This window comes from Aquila chrysaetos, unplaced genomic scaffold, assembly GCF_900496995.4.
Source record: "Aquila chrysaetos chrysaetos unplaced genomic scaffold, bAquChr1.4, whole genome shotgun sequence".
NCBI classification, from domain to species: Eukaryota; Metazoa; Chordata; class Aves; order Accipitriformes; family Accipitridae; genus Aquila; species Aquila chrysaetos.
This window is the reverse complement of record NW_024470387.1, coordinates 153,499-171,749: the sequence shown is the minus strand read 5'-3', so window position 1 is coordinate 171,749 and position 18,251 is coordinate 153,499. Positions and strand designations below refer to the sequence as shown.

Sequence of the window (18,251 nt, the reverse complement as noted above, 5' to 3'; positions counted from 1 at the left end):
TCTCTTGTACATCGACCTCGTGCGTGTTCAGATTCCTGACCGCATACGGACCAGGATGGAAACCTTTTATTTTGCTGTGTGAAGTAAATGGTCTCTGGACCTGTATTTCTGTTGATGCTCACATTAGGTTCTCATTTGGAATCCAGCTGATTCGATGTGGTCATATGGACCGATAGACTGCCGTGCATTTCCAACAGAGAGTGCTCTGAAGATGGCTTGGGGTTCTCTGAATTGCAGTAATTTAACTCAAGAAAAGCAGTGTAGCCTGACCTAGTTCTGACACGTGTGTCTGAATGTTTGGTTTTCTCAAACTGTGCCAGCGGATCTAATAAGGGAGTCCCTGTTCCTCCAAACCCGTACCCCATTGTACCACCGTTTCCTGGTTTATGCTGGTCTCTCCTTCATGCCCACTTCCCTAAGAACACGCGTAAACGGTCCTTTCACTATGCCTTGACGCTTCCTGGACTGCAGAGACACTTAGTATGCGGGTCAGGCCAGAGGCATCCTTTGGGCCAAAGCTCATGGTTCTGTTTCTGTTTTTCTTTACAGATTCCCTGGATGCTGCCAAAGCCAGCAAACTGGTGAGTGCTGAGCCTGTGACTCCGCAGGCTGCTGAAACAAATTCCCTTTGCAGCATATGATTAGGGGAAGAGGCAGACTCGCACATGCCACTCTTACTGACTTACCATTAACTTTTATCACCTCTCTAAAAGCTCCATTTTTCAACCCTGCAGGAGGAGCACATGGAGACACACACATACACAAAACATACAGAAAGGACAGTTTTGCCAGCCTGTCTCTTAGTTAGCCCTTTTCAATTCAGTGCTCTATAATAAAAATGCCCATGGTGAAGTGCATTTATTCTGAAACCCATGGGAAACAAGGCCATATAAAAAGTAATTTTCAGCTAATGACCAGAAATCAGTAAGTTACTGAGGAATAAAACCCCAGCACAGTTTCCTGTATTACACATTTTATCTAAGTTCAATCAATATTGCAGCATTCATGCCCTGCATGCCTCTTGGCTGTGTTTCTTTAAATAATGACCCTTACAGTCTGTAGGAAGAGTGTATTCCTCAGGATATTTGAAATTAGCTTTCTCTGGCTTACATGTTTGGCTTACAGAGAAACGATGTATACTTCTGACTATCCAGAAATTTCAACAGCTCTTGAGGCATAAATGGGTACATGTTGTATCCGAATGTGATGGGTATTTCCTAAGGAACAGAAAATTGGAGCAGGTACCTATCTTCAAATACTTTTGATCCCCAGACAAGCACAATTAAATAGGTACTTAAGAGTAAAACCACAAAAATGGCCACGCATGTATATGGATACTGAGGAATCTGTGGTGGTGCTGGGCAACACAGTGAGTTTGGTTTGTGTGTGCTTTGGGATAGAAGCTGTTTGTTTCTTAGGGACAGACTGGTCCATCTTGTGTGTTGGCAGCTGTGAAAAAGTGAATAGCTTATCTGGAGATAAGGGGTTTCTCCTTGTTGTCCTCTCAGCTGCATGACACTTGCAGTTCTGCATTAGGGCAGCTTGTGAGCCCAGTCTCATTCCTTGAAGTTTCAGGTAATTACGGGAGTGAGAAGACTTTTCCCCACCTTGATGCAGAGCCGTGTGTGGATCCTGGTCAGCCTGTGCAGTGTCGGGATCTGGCCACAGCTGGAAATGGGTGATGGACCAGCACTTTGAGGTGCTCCGGGGGTTAATCGGGCTCAGATGCCTGGGAGGTTGTGCCTTGCCTGCACTCTGAGTCAAGCTGACTGCCAGAGTAGAGGGTGGAGAAGAAATCCCTCTCGTCATATTAAAGGGACTTGCAGAATTTTGCAGGGGGTGCTTTTTTTCTGCTGAGTGGGGCGTGACTTACCTACTGGTGTATCTGGTCTGACTGGCCGTTTCCATTGTAGGGCCTCTGGCACTGGCGGCATCTTTTCCCCTTGTGTTCTCTGCCCGTGATGCATGACATTTAGTCTCCTGTTTTAATTACACACTGGAATTAATGTGCAAGTTGCTAGGTGAAACTGAACAGCGTGCCTTATAAAGGAGGTCAGACCAGACTACCCTTCCTTAAAATAAAGGCTGCAAAAGGGAGTCATGAAGCATTGGAAGACAAATTTTTAAATTGTTTCAGAACATTTGAATGAAAAGACAAGTATAATATTTATGAAGTGGAAAAAATCTTAGAGTTCATGAAATCAGGATGCTAAAATAGGAATCGTTCTTTAAATTCTTTATGCTGCTCACATTCAGAGGAGGTTGCAGGAAAGGAGATGAACCAAAAGGGCTTGCACCCAGAAGGTTTAAGAAACCCCAGATTAGATAGCTAATGTACCTTCTGTCCTTAAGCATCACTTTTTTTTTTTCTGCATAAGAGGTTGAGAATTTCATGCTGGCTACTGTTGGAAGCAAAATGTTTTGGTAGATGGAGCTCCATGCTGTTCTGGGCTGGGGATGCTGCTGCTTGATGCGCTGCTGTGCTCTGGGACATTTGCTCTGGTTTGTCATTATGGAAAATGCTAGAGTTCAAAATTAACGTCCTGCTGGCTTTCAAATACTGTTGGTGGTGGGACAGGCTCCCAAAGGTAACTTGAGCGATGCCACTGTGATGGGCACATGCAGATTTGTTTTCTGCCTTGCATGTTAGAAACAGGCGAATTCGGGCTTTGCTGTTTCCCTGCTGGGATTACACAGCTCCTCCCAGGGACTCCTGTAACTGCTGCGTAGAAACATGGAAATTAGGTGCTGGAAAAGTGCTTTGAGCCACTTGCCCAGTATTTCAGCCCAAACAGGTATCTTTGCTCTGTTGAACATGCAGCTCGCAGGCTGGCTGCCTGTCAAACGCAGGGTCCGCAGAGCGGGTTGGGGTTAGTCCTGCAGGACTTCAGTCCTTCAGTCCTTTACATGCTGACACCGTGAAGGGTCCTGGTTTCCTGCGTGCAAGTCTGATCAAAGACTGAAGAGTCTGGCTTCAAGCCAGCATCACGGCACGCTGCAGAAGGGAACAAAAGCAACTGCTGCCCCCTGAGGAGTCACTGCCAGTGCCTCCGAGAGGCAGAGCGCCTGCTCCTTCCAGAGAGGCTGCAGTGATGGGAGGCAAACGAACACCTGGGATACAATTTTACCTTGTGTAAAGCCTGAGCTCTAGGGCAAGCGTTCTCTAGCGTCATTTGTTGTCCAGACCTATTAAAGGGTGCTGAGGTTGTTTGCTGAAATAGTTTGTAGTCCAGGCAGTGAGAGTCTGGGGAGGTTACTTCACAGCAGTGCAACAGCAGCCTGTCCCTCCCCAAGAATGGCTATCTCCTGCCCCTTGAAAAGCGGCCGAGCTCCCCAGGCCCAGAGGTGGCTGTGGTCCTCTCAATCCTTTTTTGCCTTATACATATGTGTGTTGGCTTGACTACATGGTGACCGTTGTCACGGTTTGTCTAAGGAAGAGTTGCTGTTTTCTGAGAGTAAAACCTCTGCCGTGCAGTATTTTGGGTGTTTTCCATCCTGAATGCGTACTTAACGCTGCTGCAAAAGGTGTGTTTTCTGTGGTACTGCATCATGCTCTCTGAAACTAGAAAATCAGCCAAGACCTCTCAATTTCCTTAGATGCTCCTGAAGGCCAGCTCCGCAGCAGCAGCCCGGTGCGAGGCTGTGGGCACTGCTGCATGCAGTGTGGGAGCATGGCTTTTCACAAGTGGTCTGCTGTGTTCTGGGCGCAAATCCCACAGAAACAGGAGCGCCTCTTCTTTTGCTGGCCCTTCCCTAGCTGCCGTTGGCTGACCTGTTGCTCACTCCTTTTACCACCTCTGCTCATGAGGGCAGGTATTGAGTTGGGGGCCTTTGTGGCAGGACTTGTCAGCTCTGTGTTTGCATCTTCCGAGAAAGGCATCTGAGAAAAATGAGGAGAGTCAGAACGGGTTTTGTTGGGAGCCGGGTGGGCGGGAGAGCAGATGAGGCTGATCTGTGCAGCCAGGGAGTCTCACGGATTGCAAAATTATAAAGGCTCTGCAAGAAGAGGGCATAGAGGTATCACTGGATCTGGGCTCGGGTTCACCTGCCTTTGCAAGAAGAAAGCGTAAAGGTACCACCAACTCTGGACTGGGTTCTCCTGCTCTCCTAGCATTGCCCCGCAGCCCACCTACACTAGGGCAAATCGCTGCCCAAAGCACTGGAGAGCCCGTCCCTTCCTGGATGCTACTGGCAGGTCTCGAAGCAGGCGCGGGGAGTGGGACCCTGCCTCGACTGCTGCTCCGGCGCTGAGCACGGCGGTCAAGGCAGAGACCCGCTCCCCATACCTGCTTTGAGACCATCGTCCCCTGGCATCCTGTCCCCCTTCATCCTGGGAGATCCTGGCATCAAACCCCAAGTCCTTCGTGGCTGGACCCGAGAAGGTGTTACCTCTGCTCCACCGGGCTGTGGCATGGGGACTTCCGAAAGTGGGGAAAAGAGCTTCTTTCCTGCGTGTAGAGGGGCCCTGAGTGGCAAGAAACTGGAGGAGATTTCCAGCACACTTTGGATGAAATGCAATTTCTTCCCAGCATGATTATATGAACTCCCTGCTGCCATGAAACATCATCCTTAGGGCAGCAGCTGATGCAGGGCTTTGCCTTGGTGTGATCAAGAATTGCATTTTAAAAGCAAAATATCATGTTACTGTAAGTTGTGAGCAGTCTTTGTGACCTGAGGTGTGCAGAAGTGCACTCACAAAAAATGAAAAAAAAAAAAAAAAAAAAGTTGGATACAGCATCTTCTTCCCTTTGCAGTGTCTGATCCAAGGTGGGTCAGTGTGGGAGGTGACTGGTATTTGTGAGAGCCGGATTTGGGGTGGGATCCCTCCTCCCCAGGGATTCCAGGTTTCAGTCAGCTAAGCATGTTGGTTAACTCTTCTTTGCAAGTGCTGATGGCTACCATTAAGTGAATTTATTTTCCTCTGAATATGTCCTAGCATCTCAAATGGTTTTGTGCTGGAGGAATGGAAGGTGGATCAATGACACTGGAGTAAAGCTCGTAAATCGGAGGGTTGAAAAGAAGCTCTGTTGTCTGCTTTCCTCTCTTAAGCCACCTTACATTTGTTTAAATTTACCTGAATGTATTTTCCTTTCTGATTGTACATATTTTTGCAGCCCAATGACTTTATTGAGACATGTTCTCTTCCGTGAATAGCTAGCTCTGAAACTTGCGATGTTTGAACAGAAAGCAGATCGCTTCTCATCACCACTGTTGATATGATGTGAGCTCTAACTTTGTACCCTTTTATTCCCTCTTCATGCAGCGTGGAGTGAAACCTAAAAAGGTGGTGCTTTTTTGACAATTAATCTGTGTGTTGCCAAGTCTTCTGGCCGCATGAAAGGCCCTCCAGTGCATCCCAGTTCATTGTCACCCATTGCTGCTGTGCCTCCATCGTACCGTTGCATGTTTGCTCATTGCATGTGCTCCCCTTTGCCTGCCCCCAGCTTGCTCAGAGGATGGGAGGCAAACGCAGCAAAACCGATTGCTTCTGAGCCAGACCACAGCGTGGGGAAAGAGTTTGCATTGCGGTACTGCTGCCCCGCCGCTGCTCGAGGGAGGCACGGAGGCTGGCAACCCAGCTTTATGCTTTATGCTTTATGCTCAATTGTGAGATTTTCTACTGTTCCAGTTAACCACAGTCGGGTTTTCAAGTCAGCGCTGGGTGCCGGTTACTGTGATACCCCTGGGCTGTGCCCAGCATCGCTCCCAACACATCTGCACAGAGTTTTTACATCAACTGACTGTAAGCCTTGGACACCAGAGGCAGCCCACGTATTGCTGCTTCCACCTGAAGGACTGACTGGCACACCTCAGCCCGGCTTTCGCCGCCTTCTGCCTTCTCTTCCCTTAACTAACATTTTAATATAGTGTATGTTCCCCGACCTGTGGGTGTTGGCAGTACCAGCTACAGGTTAAGTGCTTTACATGCTGTGCATTTAAAACTCTAGATTTATTTGGTAGCCAGGTGTGTTATCACAGGGCTGTTATGTGGCCCATTATTGACCAATATATAGCAGTTTTCTAAACGATACAAGGCAACGCTACTTAATGAATTTTCTCATGAGCAGTTCTAATCTGTAGCTGAGCAGCGGTAGAACAGGGAGCTGCTGTAGTGAAAGAACAAACCCCAAGAGTTTGGAAAAAGATACCGCGCTGCTGAGAAGTAATACGCTTTGGTGACTCGGAGGCAAGTCACTGTTTTGCTCATATGTGGTACTTGTCCTCTTCTGGGGCTACAGCTTCCCATGCTTCTCCCAAGGTAAGAACACCCCACAACCAGCTTGCTTATAACACTTATCAAAGCCAAAAATCTTTTGTATCGCTTATTACCAAAATGAACTAAAACTACAAAGGTCTTGGCATAGAATCATCATTTCCTGTAGGCTGTTTGGGGAATATTTTTTTGCCACGGAAATCTTGCCAAGAGAAGAGCAAATCTGGCCACTTGAGACTTGGAACAGGCACAGTACAAGCACTAGAGAGAAACTGGTATGGTACCTGCTGAGTCCTTGGTGTACATGATGCTGGTCGGTGGTATCTTCGACAGATCTTTTGTTTCCAGCCACTTTCATTTTGATTTTTGGGTGGAGAGATGATCCAAACAGCAGTATTTGTCTGCAGATAGTCCACAGGCGAGGAGCAATGCAGAAGCATAAGGAGAAACTGCCAAGGCACTGTAGAGGGATGGCTGGGAACAGCTATTACTGGGTGCCCTCTCTCTCCTGACCCTCTCCACAGCCCCTCTAGTCCGAGGTCTTTGCATGTCTCTGAGGCTTTATGGGCGTTGCATGCATCTGCCCCGCGTCTCGGTCCTGCGAGCTGTCACTGCTGCCGTTTCGCATGCAACTCTGACTTGCACCCAGCTGTTTGTCATGGCTCTGTTACGTGGATGGGAGGAACTTCTGGTTTTGAATGTTGTGTTTCTTTACTTTCTCGTCCCCGTTACCCGTGGTTTCCAGGCAGTTAGGTTGATTGCAGGTTGCCCTACGTATGCTGCCATCTGCTCAGAGCTTTAGCTGTGTATTGCTTTTAAGAGAAGTGGTTGTATGTTAATAGCTGTCCAGAGAACCCTTCCTGACTAGCGATGTGTGGAGATGGGCTCAGACAGGTACGTCACAACTTTTCTCAGAGGGACAAGCCAGTGCCATGTTTTTGCTGATGTCACCTCAGAATTTAAGTTTTTTGGCCGTTAATAAACTTGTCAGCTCTCCGCTCCCCTCCCTTGCAGCTCTTGACCTTACACAAGCGTGTGAAAATTGCAGTCCAGTTGGTAGGATCACAAAATAACTAACATGATTAGCAGATAAATCCTTATTCATGAGATTAAGGTAGCTCTTTGCATGTCAAATATAGACTTTAATCGTATTAAAAGCTGCTGCTTGCTGCTTTTTTTTGTGCCAGATGGCCCTTATCCTCCCAGCTATTGTCCTCGTCTGTTTGCCTTGGTTTTGCCACTGTCTTTGAGCTCCTCGGGAGCAATGGGGTAGGGCCTCTCGTTGATGAGGTCGTGGCTGTTCTGGCTTCTGCTGTCGGTCGCACGGACCATGCTATTGCCAGGGCTGGCAGCCCCACGGGGCTCCAGAGCGTGGTGGGCAGCTGTTGGGTCACCTCTGGGGCTGCCCCAAGCTGGAGATCCTTCCTGTTAGCTGCGATGCTGTGTAGGGGTGCGGGCTGTCAGGGGCTGTCCTCGTTCCTCACGCAGGCATCTGCCATGCGTACCTTGCTCGGGATCGCTGCGAGGTGCCGGCGGCTGCTCGGGAGCTGGTGGTCCAGGCTGTCCCCTGGCATGTGGGGAGGTGCTGGCCTGTCTTGGAAGGGTTTGCCAGCCCCTGCCTGGGCTGGGCTGCCGAGACTGCTGGTATGCTGGGTGGGATGGGAAGAACACCAAATGTCTGTTTAAAAAGCAGTAAGAGGGTGTTTCTCTGCTAAGTTTCAGAGTGAAATGGGTTGTGTGCTCCTTCATCTCCTCTGTGCTACCTGGGCTGACGTTTCACTGACTGTGTGGTCAGCAAGCCTGCCTCTTCTCTTGCTGAAGTGCCTGGGATTATGCTGTGTCACCTTCCAGTGAGACAGAGGTGCTGGGTCCACTGCCCAGGGCTGTGGTGGGAGCTGCCTCTCCAGGCTGAGAGTGAGCCGAGGGGGGACTTCATCATCCCGTGTGTGATGAACCTGCGCCACTCTTGCCCCAGGATGCTGGGGGTGGTGAGGACTTTCAGGGATGCAGAGAAGGGCTGGACAGGTTCTCTAAAGTTAAATCTTAAGAAATACAAAGTGCATGTAAATTATATTTGGCTCGGGGAGTCCTTGAGCTGCGGGTGTTCGGAGCCTGGGCGAGCAGCCGGAGTATTCCTCAGGTGTCCTCCCTGGGCATCCTGCTCTGCCCTGCGGTCTAAGGTGCCACGACCACCATCCTGAAGTGAGCTGCCAGCCTTGGCCTGGGTACGGTGGCTCTGGCTGGCACCGCGGTGGCTCTTTGTTTGTGTGAGGGCTTCCAGCTCAGCCCCGGGGTCCTGCCGCTGTGGGGTGGGAGCAGGGGTCCAGAGGCCCCTTCAGCTGGTCTGTGTTAATGCATCGGCTGGTGGGATGACGGTGGAGAGCTGGCTTCCTTCTACCCAAAAGTCACCGCTGGATTCCCTGTTTCGTGGCTCCTGTGCCATGAGGTCTGCCTGGCTGGTGAGGATATCGGGGGTAGGACGCCAGTGTCTGAACACACTCTGCCTTCTCGGCGGGTCGTGTCCTGTTTGCTTTCCCTAGTCTAGTCCCACCTTGTCTGTAATGTGGCTGTGCCAGGTGCCTGGCTCGGCCTCCACTGTTCCATACTGGCACAGTTTGGACAGTTGCTCCCTGGGTCGTGGTCCCACTGGGCAGCATAATCCTGCCCCGACTGTGCAGTGATGGTCGAGTTGTGCAGAGCTCCATCTGGAAGGGGACGGGCCCCACAGATGTGTCCGCAGCTCGCAGGTGAAACGGGCTCGTCTGCGGTGCCTGGTTGTGTCTGAAGACCTTTGGAGACACTGGGCGCAGAGTCCCAGATCAGCTGAAGCAGGGAGCAAGTTCTTAACTGGTGGTAGGTGGGAGAAGGTTGGTCCCACAGGGCTTGTTGGTTGCGTTTGCAGCAAGCTCAAGCGTGAGTGGCTGTGAGCCCTTCTCTGGAGTAGGAATCATAGAATCATTTAGGTTGGAAAAGACCTTTAAGATCATCGAGTCCAACTGTAAACCTAACACTGCCATGTCCCTAAGTACCACATCTACACGTAACATGCGTCCAGCGCTGTCCCCGTATGCCTGAGGTGTGTGACCATGATGATAAATAACTCTCTTGCCCAAGGGTGCTGTCTCTCACTACAGGTCACCTATCCTGTGACAGCATGAGCTAAAGCCAGTTTGATGCCTGGGGTTTTTTTCCCCCCCTCTAATGGATTGGCTTTGTCCCAGCTCCAGTAACATTCCCATTCCTTTCATCATCCCAGCTGGCATTCCGTGTGCCAGAGCTGGATCTCAAGTGTTTCGAGCTCTGTAATGAGCATGACTTCATCTCCCTCTCTGTTGGGCACTTGATCTCGCTCTGATCCTCTCTTGTCCTCCCGTTTGTCGTTGTGCCCGATCGTTAGCTGGGTTCAGCGGCAGCGTCTCTGTGCGGGGAGCAGATGGCCTGTTTCAGCCTGATGAGGGCACAGAGCGATCTGGTTCCAGATGCTTTCTTTTTAAAGAAGAGGGGTGACCCAAGCCCTATTAATCCTTTAAAGGAAAGAGTAATCTGATTATCTCCTAAAACGTGCCTCACATCTGAACTGCAGAAAACATGTCCTACAAAAGGGTCTAAATGAACCTGTGTGCCGATTTTTACACGGCTAGTATTCCTCTTGGGTGGCTGACAAACTGTCGTGGCAGTTCTTCATGCCTCTGAGGGACGTTCATGGGAACTTGCGGCAAGGTCCGTGCAGCAGAATGGTGGTTATTTTGCTGTTGATCAAGGGAAGGGCCAGCGAACCTACGGAGCTGTGAGCTGAGCAGCATCTGGCGCCGCAAGCTGGTGGTACCATGGAAATGAGCCGGAGTTAACCCCGGCAGCATCACAGGCTGCTCCTGCTCCAAACCCAGATAAGATTCAGCAATCTTCTTATCTGTGGTGGTGCTAAAAGCTCCTTGTTACTCTGCATGGCTTTAAGATAAGTAACTTCTCTTACATACCACTGAGTGTTTTTAAAGAACAGCCCTAAAGCATCTGACACCTTCCCCTGCCCCGTTGTTAAATTGCATTTTCTCATCTGCTGCTTCTGCTTAAGTGGGCAGCTCTGCAAGGTGTGTGGCCAGCCCCATGTTCGTGTTTATTGAATCCTGGATGTGGAAAGAATTTAAATATTCTAGATTTAGAAAACAGAGATGTGCATTAGGAGAGGAGTTGGCTCATTAGCGCAGCTACTGCCCTGCCCCCCTTACTGTAATACCCTTAATTCTCTTAACTGAATGTTAAATCTGTGTAAGCTTTCATGTGACTCCTTAGCAATATATATGGCACTTTGTTCACTAAGAGACTTACAGCCACGAGTCAAGGTTGCTTCTGTCTAAGAATGCTTAATACATATGTGGCCCTTTTGCCGGACGAGTTTGGGTAATGGTTGAACTTGCACGGTGGAGGAAAGCCTACGTCCTCTGGGCTGACCCGGAGTTGGAGAGAGTTTCTACTGCATCTTTTGAATGCCTTCAGATAACTTAAAAGCCATCTCTGTATAAATCAGCTCTTGATCCAAAACAGGCTTTACTGTGACATGCTCAGGCCAATGAAACTCAGTGGTTCTTCATTAACATATGCTTATAGAGCTTTTAAAAATGCCACTTGGAAACCCTTGCCCTGCTAACACCATTTGCCCATCTGCAGCCAGCAGAAGAGCTGTTGTGGGAGAAGAGGGATGCTGGTGGAATCCTGACCTCTGCTCTTGTCAGTGTCCAGATTTGTTTGCTACCTTTTACTGTCCATGGGGGCTCTGCATAAGTCATAGCCAATTACAAGGAACCAAAAGGCATTTAGGTTTGGATACTAGATGTGTTTGTTTCTGTGGATGCAGTACCATCGTGTCTGACAATTCAGCCCTTTGTGGACTGATGGGCTGACTCTGCTGACCTAGAATAAGCTCTTTCTCTGCTAGCCCTGAAGAATCGTCGTCAAAGCCGAGGAGGAAGGAGCTGGCTGGCGATGGGGCTGGTGAGCCGCTCTGGTCCTGATGGGCTGGGAGTGTAATCTGTTACCAGGAAAGTGTGACCCAACTCAGCAGACTGGGCAGCCCAAGCGTTGAAGGTGGTTGGAAGGCCAGTGCAGAACCCAAAGAGAGCTCTGAGCATCCCTGAGGAGCAGAGTGAATCCCAGTGGTGAGCAGATCCTTGCACAAGACTGTCACGGCAGCAGGTGTCTCACAGAACAGGTCACCAGGCTCAGGCATACTCACCAACAACAGGTTTGGCAACTGCAAGCTGGGAACAGAGCTGAGAGTGCAAACCCAAGTGCAAGGCAAGAGAGGGATTACCACAGCCAGTGTGAGAGTGGAGATCTTGAGACTGATGCTCTGTGCCTCGGTGCCCCGAATTTGTGAGTGTCTGTAGCTTGCCTGGACACTCAAGGCTTCATTGTAGGAAAAACTGCTTGGCACAGGCAGGTGGGAAGCACTGCTGGGACTGAGAATAGTCTGTGCTTGGACTGGTGATAAAGTGAGTGCTCAGGTATGGCGTGAGTGGGTAACTATTCCGAGTGAGCCACCTCTGCCCTTACACAGTTAACGGCTTTTGCCAGCTCAGTGCTCCCTGGTGTATTCATTGATTTTTCTCATGTGGGCTGTGGTCGAAGTCTTGTAATGTTGAGTTATGATTTCTGAGGACAAATCCAGTTGGGCTGCGGGTCCAGTTTGCATTTGCTGGTCTGGAAGTCAAGGCAGTGTGTGTCTGCACAAGCTGTCGGCTCTGCCTGGAGGCACGCGGTAAATGGCAGAGCCCACATTGCCTTGGGGAGCAGGGCTGTGGTGCAGGATGCCCCCGGTGTGCTGAAAGCATAACATGTCTTTAAATCCCCCTGGGGAAGCCTCAGCAAGTTTCCTTTGGGGTCACCCAGTGCCATTCTCCTTTGAGCAACAGAAAATTGTTAATTGCTTGAAAAGGAGTGATTTTAATCTAGGCTTATGTGAAAGACAGTACAATAAAAACTAGGCTAACTTGGTATGCATAGCTATCTGGATAAATTCTGTTCTTAATTAACTTTGCAAATGGGATCAGTGTCTGTTTGCCTGTGAGGATGTGTAATATCCCCACCCCGGTTATCTGAGAGGCAGCACTCTTAGCTCCTCTTCTCTGGACGTTTGCACAGGGCTTTCGTGCCGTGGAGCCAGGGGAGTTGCCCACCGCTGGAGGGTTCCCAGCCCTCAGACGTGGCTCCTGGACGGAGTTCCCCACTGGGTCTGGGGCTCAGCGCTGCCTTTGGCATGGCCTGCGCCTCTTTCTTCCTGGCTTTTAGTTACCTGTTGTTTGACATGGGCAGAAACATCTGGCTCCTGTCTCCATGCGGGGCATGGGGCAGGTCTGAGCTGCCCGTAGCTGTACCTGCAGCGCTGGTGTGGAGTGCTGCGGTGTCTGGACTCCTGAAACCGCTTCTCTTGGTTAACTCCTGAAATCTGCTGGTTTGTCTTGGTGCTTCAGCTTTTGAGAGCTTGCCTAAGCACTTCCTTTTGGCTCTTGATCTGAATATTTAGCCATCTCTCAGCTCATTAGAACATTATCTGGCTTGTTTTAATAAATTGCTGTGGGATCAGAGGCATTTTCTTGAGGATGATAATTTTTTTTTTTTAGCCTGTCATGCATAGAAAGTACTAGAGGTCAATGTTACCACAGCTGGAAGTGACTCCATGCTGGAGGAGCTAGTCTTTCCTCAGTGTTTATGTTCTGTAGCTGTTTAAAATTTTTAAAATTTTTTTTTTCTTTTGCACTTTAGGAATTCTCAAAGGTTGAGGCAGCCCCATGTGTTGCCAGAAGCACCTTTGTATAAACTTAGGTCTACAATACATCTAGAATACAACTGTCACCTGCTTTTTGCACCCTAATGTGTTTTGTGAAGTTTGCACGTATTTGCTGTGCAGTTAAAACAGTAGAAGGTACGTTTGTCCCTGCTCCGGTACAGAGAAAGCATGTCTCTTCACAGGGTGACCCATCGCTCTCTCCTGGTTCCCCAGGAAAACCTCATGTCTGACATAGCGGTGGTTGGGTAAGAGGTCTCAGTGTGGAGGGGTTTGCTGTTACCGGGATCTGGGGTGAATGTTAGGCAGGTTTTTTGACAGCTGTCTTCTGCAGAAGGGGTTGGGAGGTTGCTGACCTGACTCTGGTTCTTCAGCACAAGCCAGGAGATCTATGTACCAACAACACAGCCCAGCCTTTAATCCGTGATCCTCTCTGTGGTATGAGAGGTGCTGCTGAGAGGGGAAATGCCAAGAAGGATGCTTCCAGGCTTGCCAGATACCCCAAAATTCTTGATGCTGATTGAAGAGAGACAGTCTTAACTGCTTGGAGGCTGGTAAAAGCCCACCTGTGCTTTGGGGAGATAAATTGGTGGGGAAGGAGAAGTACCTTGCACAGGGACCAAAGCTTGCATGTGCTCCCTTCTGAACAGCCAGTGCAGCCATTCACCCTCCCTCAGGATGCTCTGAAGCAGCGAGTGAGATGGAAGGACCCTCACCCCCTGCCCAGCTGTGTCATCTGCACGGGTCTGCTGGGGTCATCCCCTCTCCCCTGCTGAGCACCACTCAAGTCCTGCCTCCTTCACCGGTGCCTTTGGGTGAGGAGTGTGGCGGAGGCTCTGGCAGCCTTCTGGGAGCCGAATGGCCACATCTAAACTGCACGAGAGAGGGAGGACAGCAGCCTTCATCCTGAACGGAGGAGTCACCCGCAGGTACAACAGACCACGTGTGTTATAGAAGATCTTGACTATAAACTGTGGGCAGGTTGGGTCCCAGGGTCAGTAATTCTAGAGGGTCTGACGTCAGGCTGTAGATCAAAAGTGGATGCATTACTGAAATTACCAGTGATCAATCTTAGCTGCTGGTAGAGAAAGTGCTTGAAGTATTAGAATAAAATGACATGCCTTGCTTCCTACATTAATTATCTTTCTCACTCTTTTTGTGGGATATCCACGTTTGCTGTATGACTTAATCCAGGGGCATAATCTTTTATCCTGTGCGAAAATCTCGCAAGCTGCACCCTTGTTCTGTGTTTGGCACCCAACCACGTGCTGCTTGAGCTGCCAGTTAAATGATACTTAAGGCTCTGGAAGAACTTCACGGGTTAAAACCAAAACAAAACAAAAACCAGGACTTGGAGAGTTTTAGAGGAACTAAAGACCCAGACTGACTAACCCCACACTGGTGTGGGAGTTGCTGGTTGTAACTAGCACGGAGGTGGAGTGGACCCCCACCATGACCAGTGTTTCTGTACCGCATTTACTGAAGCCTTGCACCATTTATTTTCCTTTTGGGCCTTGGGCAATGTTTCCCTGTGATGGAGGTGAACAAAACAAGACTGCATCTGGCCACAGGGTAAAGGTGCGGTCCAGGCCTAATGGCATTTCAACACGGGGAATTCTCACCCTTTCTTTCAGCCAGGTAAAATCCAGCAAGATGACAGCTTTCCCCCCATTAACCGGAGCAGCCGGCAGTGATCTGTCCCATCAGGCCCAAAGGCTTTTGGGCTGTGCTGGGGCGCCTGGGGGGGTCGATGTGCAGCTTGTCTCCAGCCAGCACTACTCAGTTTTAATGTGTAATGAAACCCAGACTCCACCATCCTTTTTAGGCGATTGATTGGAGTGTGTAACCTGAACTCAGTGCGCCAAGTGCTTTTCAGTTACCCCAAGGACTTCAGAGTCCGATAATAAAATGAAGATATGGGCAGATGTGTGTGTGATTCAGCTCCTGGCTGTGCAGCATGTGCAGTGCCGCTGCAGACAGTCGCCTTGGTCTTCACAGCAGTTTGGAGCAGCAATGATGGAGATATTTCAGGCAAATAGATGATACTCAACTCCCGGGGTGGGTTTTTTGTGAACTGGCATGAAATTTGTGCAGGCTTTCAGTTAAAGTCCGTACCAGTCAGTATTTCTGTAGCACAGTTGCAGCCCACTTACTATGAGACTGGAGGACCCCAGAAGGGCAGATTTTGGAAAGCATCACCGTAGAGTTTGGACATGCTGTTTTTCCTGACAAGTATTGAAATCACTTTCAGAGCAAAAATGCTGTGAGTTTTTAAGTGCATCAAACAGAATAAAACCCCGATCTGCATGTTTCAAGTATGAGCCTCATAGGGTAGGAAATTCCATGTATGTAATTAATTACTGAATTTTGGGCTATCTGAAGTGTCCCTTGAGTCTCTTAAAAGGTGTACCTGAGTTTTGAACTTCGGCTGGGAGGAAAGGGCAGAAAAATTGGAGGGGAGCCTTGGTCTGCTTGGCCCCTGTCCCCACTCCCCAAACCTCTCCGCTTGCTTTGTGATTGGGATGTGGCTGTGGCACTTGGACCCCCATGCAGCAGCCCCTCTTGTCAGCGGGTGCCTGAACCCAGGGTCTCCTGTCCCCACGGCTGCTCTTGGGAGGCTGTCTCCAAACTGCCTCACTCCACTGTTAAGAAATCTAATTCCCACCCTGTTTACTCCTGGTCAGTTATTACCTGTGGTTAATATGCCAAATTGCCCTTTAGCTTTTCCCTTTGCTTGTGTCTGCCCCTTGGATGTAATTACAAAGCAATTGAACCTTCACTTAGCCTTTATTTTGCTACCTTGGGCAGGGTGAGTGTTTTTAAGCTCTTGTGGAATCATCCTGGAGGCTTCCTACAGTGTAACAGGAACATAGGGCTGAGAGGAACTGCGAGGGCTGTGCTTTGCTGCTGTGATGGTTAAATTAGGTGATGCTGTTCCTCCAGGTGCTGGGTGCAGTGGCTGCCACCTTCCCTCCTTGACCGGGTGCTGCTGGAGTTGGAGGTGCAGCAGGTCCCTGCGCCCGGGGATGCCTTGTGCAGGAGGTACCTTCTGTGCCGTGGGCTGGTGTCCGTGGGAGCTGCAGCCGTGGGGTGTTCCTGGGGGGTTCCTGCAGCAGCGGGGGACGTGGCTGGCTGTCCCCCTTGGATGGGCACAGCAGCGAGGCTGAGGAGAAGGGGCAGACACCGTCCCCCCCCGCTCCCAACACCCCCCTGGAGCAGCGTGGGTCTATTTGGGTCTGCTCAGCTCTGGTTTCCCATCCCACAGAAACACTAGGGCACCTGGCGCACACGCACAGTTGTCTTAGGGGTGGCAGTTTTCTTCCTTAGCTCCTTCTGTTTGACTCCAGCTTCTCTGTCCCAAATGCTGATTTTTAGTCTGAAACTTCCTGTCCTCTGTCTCTGGAGAAAATTAAGTTAATGGGCACTGGGAGGGGATGGCTTTTGTTGGGTTAGAAGACTTTTAAGAGTCTTGTAAAAACACAGGGTTTGATTTTTAGAATATATATTACACCCCCCCCCTAGATACGTATATCTATATACACATTTTAATGCTCTCAACTTTCAAAACCTCAGTCCAGGGAGAACATCTGTGCAAGGCACAACAGATGTTCATTTTCCTAATTCAGAAATCAAAACTCACTGCAGATAAAGGCTCTTGCAGTTGGGTGCAGACTGTCTGTGGCATGGCAAACTGTGGGACTGCCTCAAGGCTTCAGGAAATTTTAACCTGCTGGTGAAAATTGCCTTTAAGAACTTTTTCCAAGAGATTGCAAGCATTGTACTGAGTGTCCATAACTACTGGTGCTAAAAATACGCTTTGTGTGTAGAGGTTTGTATATGCACATACTATTTAAGAAGGATAGTTGCTGCTCTGTGTGAGCCTGGGTCAGCCTGAACTCCCCTCCTTCCTGCTGCCTTAGTGTGGAAGTATTGGAAAATAATGGAATTGGAATAGGAGTTGTCAATATTGGAAAAGAAGGTCCGTGTTCACGCACATATAATACAATACACAGAATAAAAGATATGTGTGTATGTAAAAGGAATTGATATCCAAAGGGCTGGGATCTCTAGCGTGCAGTGGGGTCAGGGCATTGAGATTTGTAAAGAGTTTGCAGCGAGATCTTGCTCTGAGTGTTACTGGTTGCTTTGGCATTTAGACCCCCATGTTGCGGTTCTGATGGGGCGCTGGTCGAGGGACAACAAGGATGCCAAGCAGGAATTCAGGGTTTGGGCTCGGCAGTGTCATAAGACTCAGAAACAGCCGTCTGGCTGATGTGCCGGATGCCGCGCTGGGTGCTAGTACTCGCTGGCGGGGGCTTTTTTTAGGGCAGGGGTTCTCCGAGGCCGGTCCTGCCGTGGGGTTTTTGCCGGCATCCTTGGCTGGGCAGGGGTGCATTGAGCTCCTCGAAAAAAAATCGCCTTGTTGGCAGGAGGCGCATGGCTGGGGCTGAGCTGGGCGGCTGCGAGGGTGGGAGTCGGGCTGGGTGGTGAACAGCAGCATCGCAAGATGGACGTGGCTCCGCGCAGACATCTGTCCGTCTGTCTGGGCTTAGCTCTGTCCGGGCTCAGGGGATTTGCTCACGAGGTCCCAGCCGCCCCTTGGGCCGGCGTGGCCGCGGCGGCGCATGGGCATGGGGCGGGCTGGGCTGTGGGCAAGAGAGGTTGGAGGGCATCCTGTGCACGCATGGATGCCGAGCGGAGGGACGGAGCTGGCTGGACCCACCAGCAAGGTGGCCGAGCCGGGGTGTTGCTAAGCTACTGAGGACCCCTCGCCCGAGAGGAGCATCGCCCGCCGCCACCGGCTCGGTGCAGCATCCCCGGCGCCGTGCGCGGGGAGGAGAGACCCACCGGCGGTGATGTAATGAGCCGCCGGGGCGGTGGTTGGAGACACCGGCGGAGAGAGGACAAGCGGCCGCGGCTCCGGTGGCTGGCATGGGCCCCCACGGCCTCGGCGCATCGCAGCCCCACTGAGCAGCCGCGTCCGTAGCAGCCGGCGCTTCGGGAGAGGCATTTGCTGGATTATCGGGGCAGATGGCGAGCGGATAGAGGGAAGCTGCAGCCATTTGCAAGCACTGCCGGGCAGCCCGTGCTCCCGCGACAGAGCCGCCAAGAGCCGCATTGTTGTGACCGAGTGTGCTAACAGTCTCTCTCTGCCTCCCTGTTTCCCTTTCTCTCTCTCTCTCCGTCTGTCTTTTCTGCAATGATGAGGCAGGCCCCGGCAACACGGAAGGTACAATCTGCTGCTGTATCCACACT

General features: G+C 50.4%; 1 protein-coding gene across 15 annotated transcripts in view; it reads left to right on the top strand.

Moving 5' to 3' along the window:
- Nucleotides 1–18,251, top strand: part of DCTN1 (dynactin subunit 1) — an 86,298-nt gene that overhangs the window by 34,167 nt on the left and 33,880 nt on the right. For 7 of the 15 annotated variants that reach the window (XM_041121853.1, XM_041121854.1, XM_041121851.1 and 4 more), the window contains exons 4-6: nucleotides 550–581; nucleotides 5,264–5,284; nucleotides 18,208–18,225. In XM_041121853.1, the coding sequence (XP_040977787.1) occupies nucleotides 550–581; nucleotides 5,264–5,284; nucleotides 18,208–18,225 (71 nt within the window). Of the gene's footprint in view, nucleotides 1–549; nucleotides 582–5,263; nucleotides 5,285–17,551; nucleotides 18,226–18,251 lie in introns of those variants that run through there. The other 8 variants (XM_041121856.1, XM_041121852.1, XM_030006537.2 and 5 more) reach the window with 3 other exon arrangements.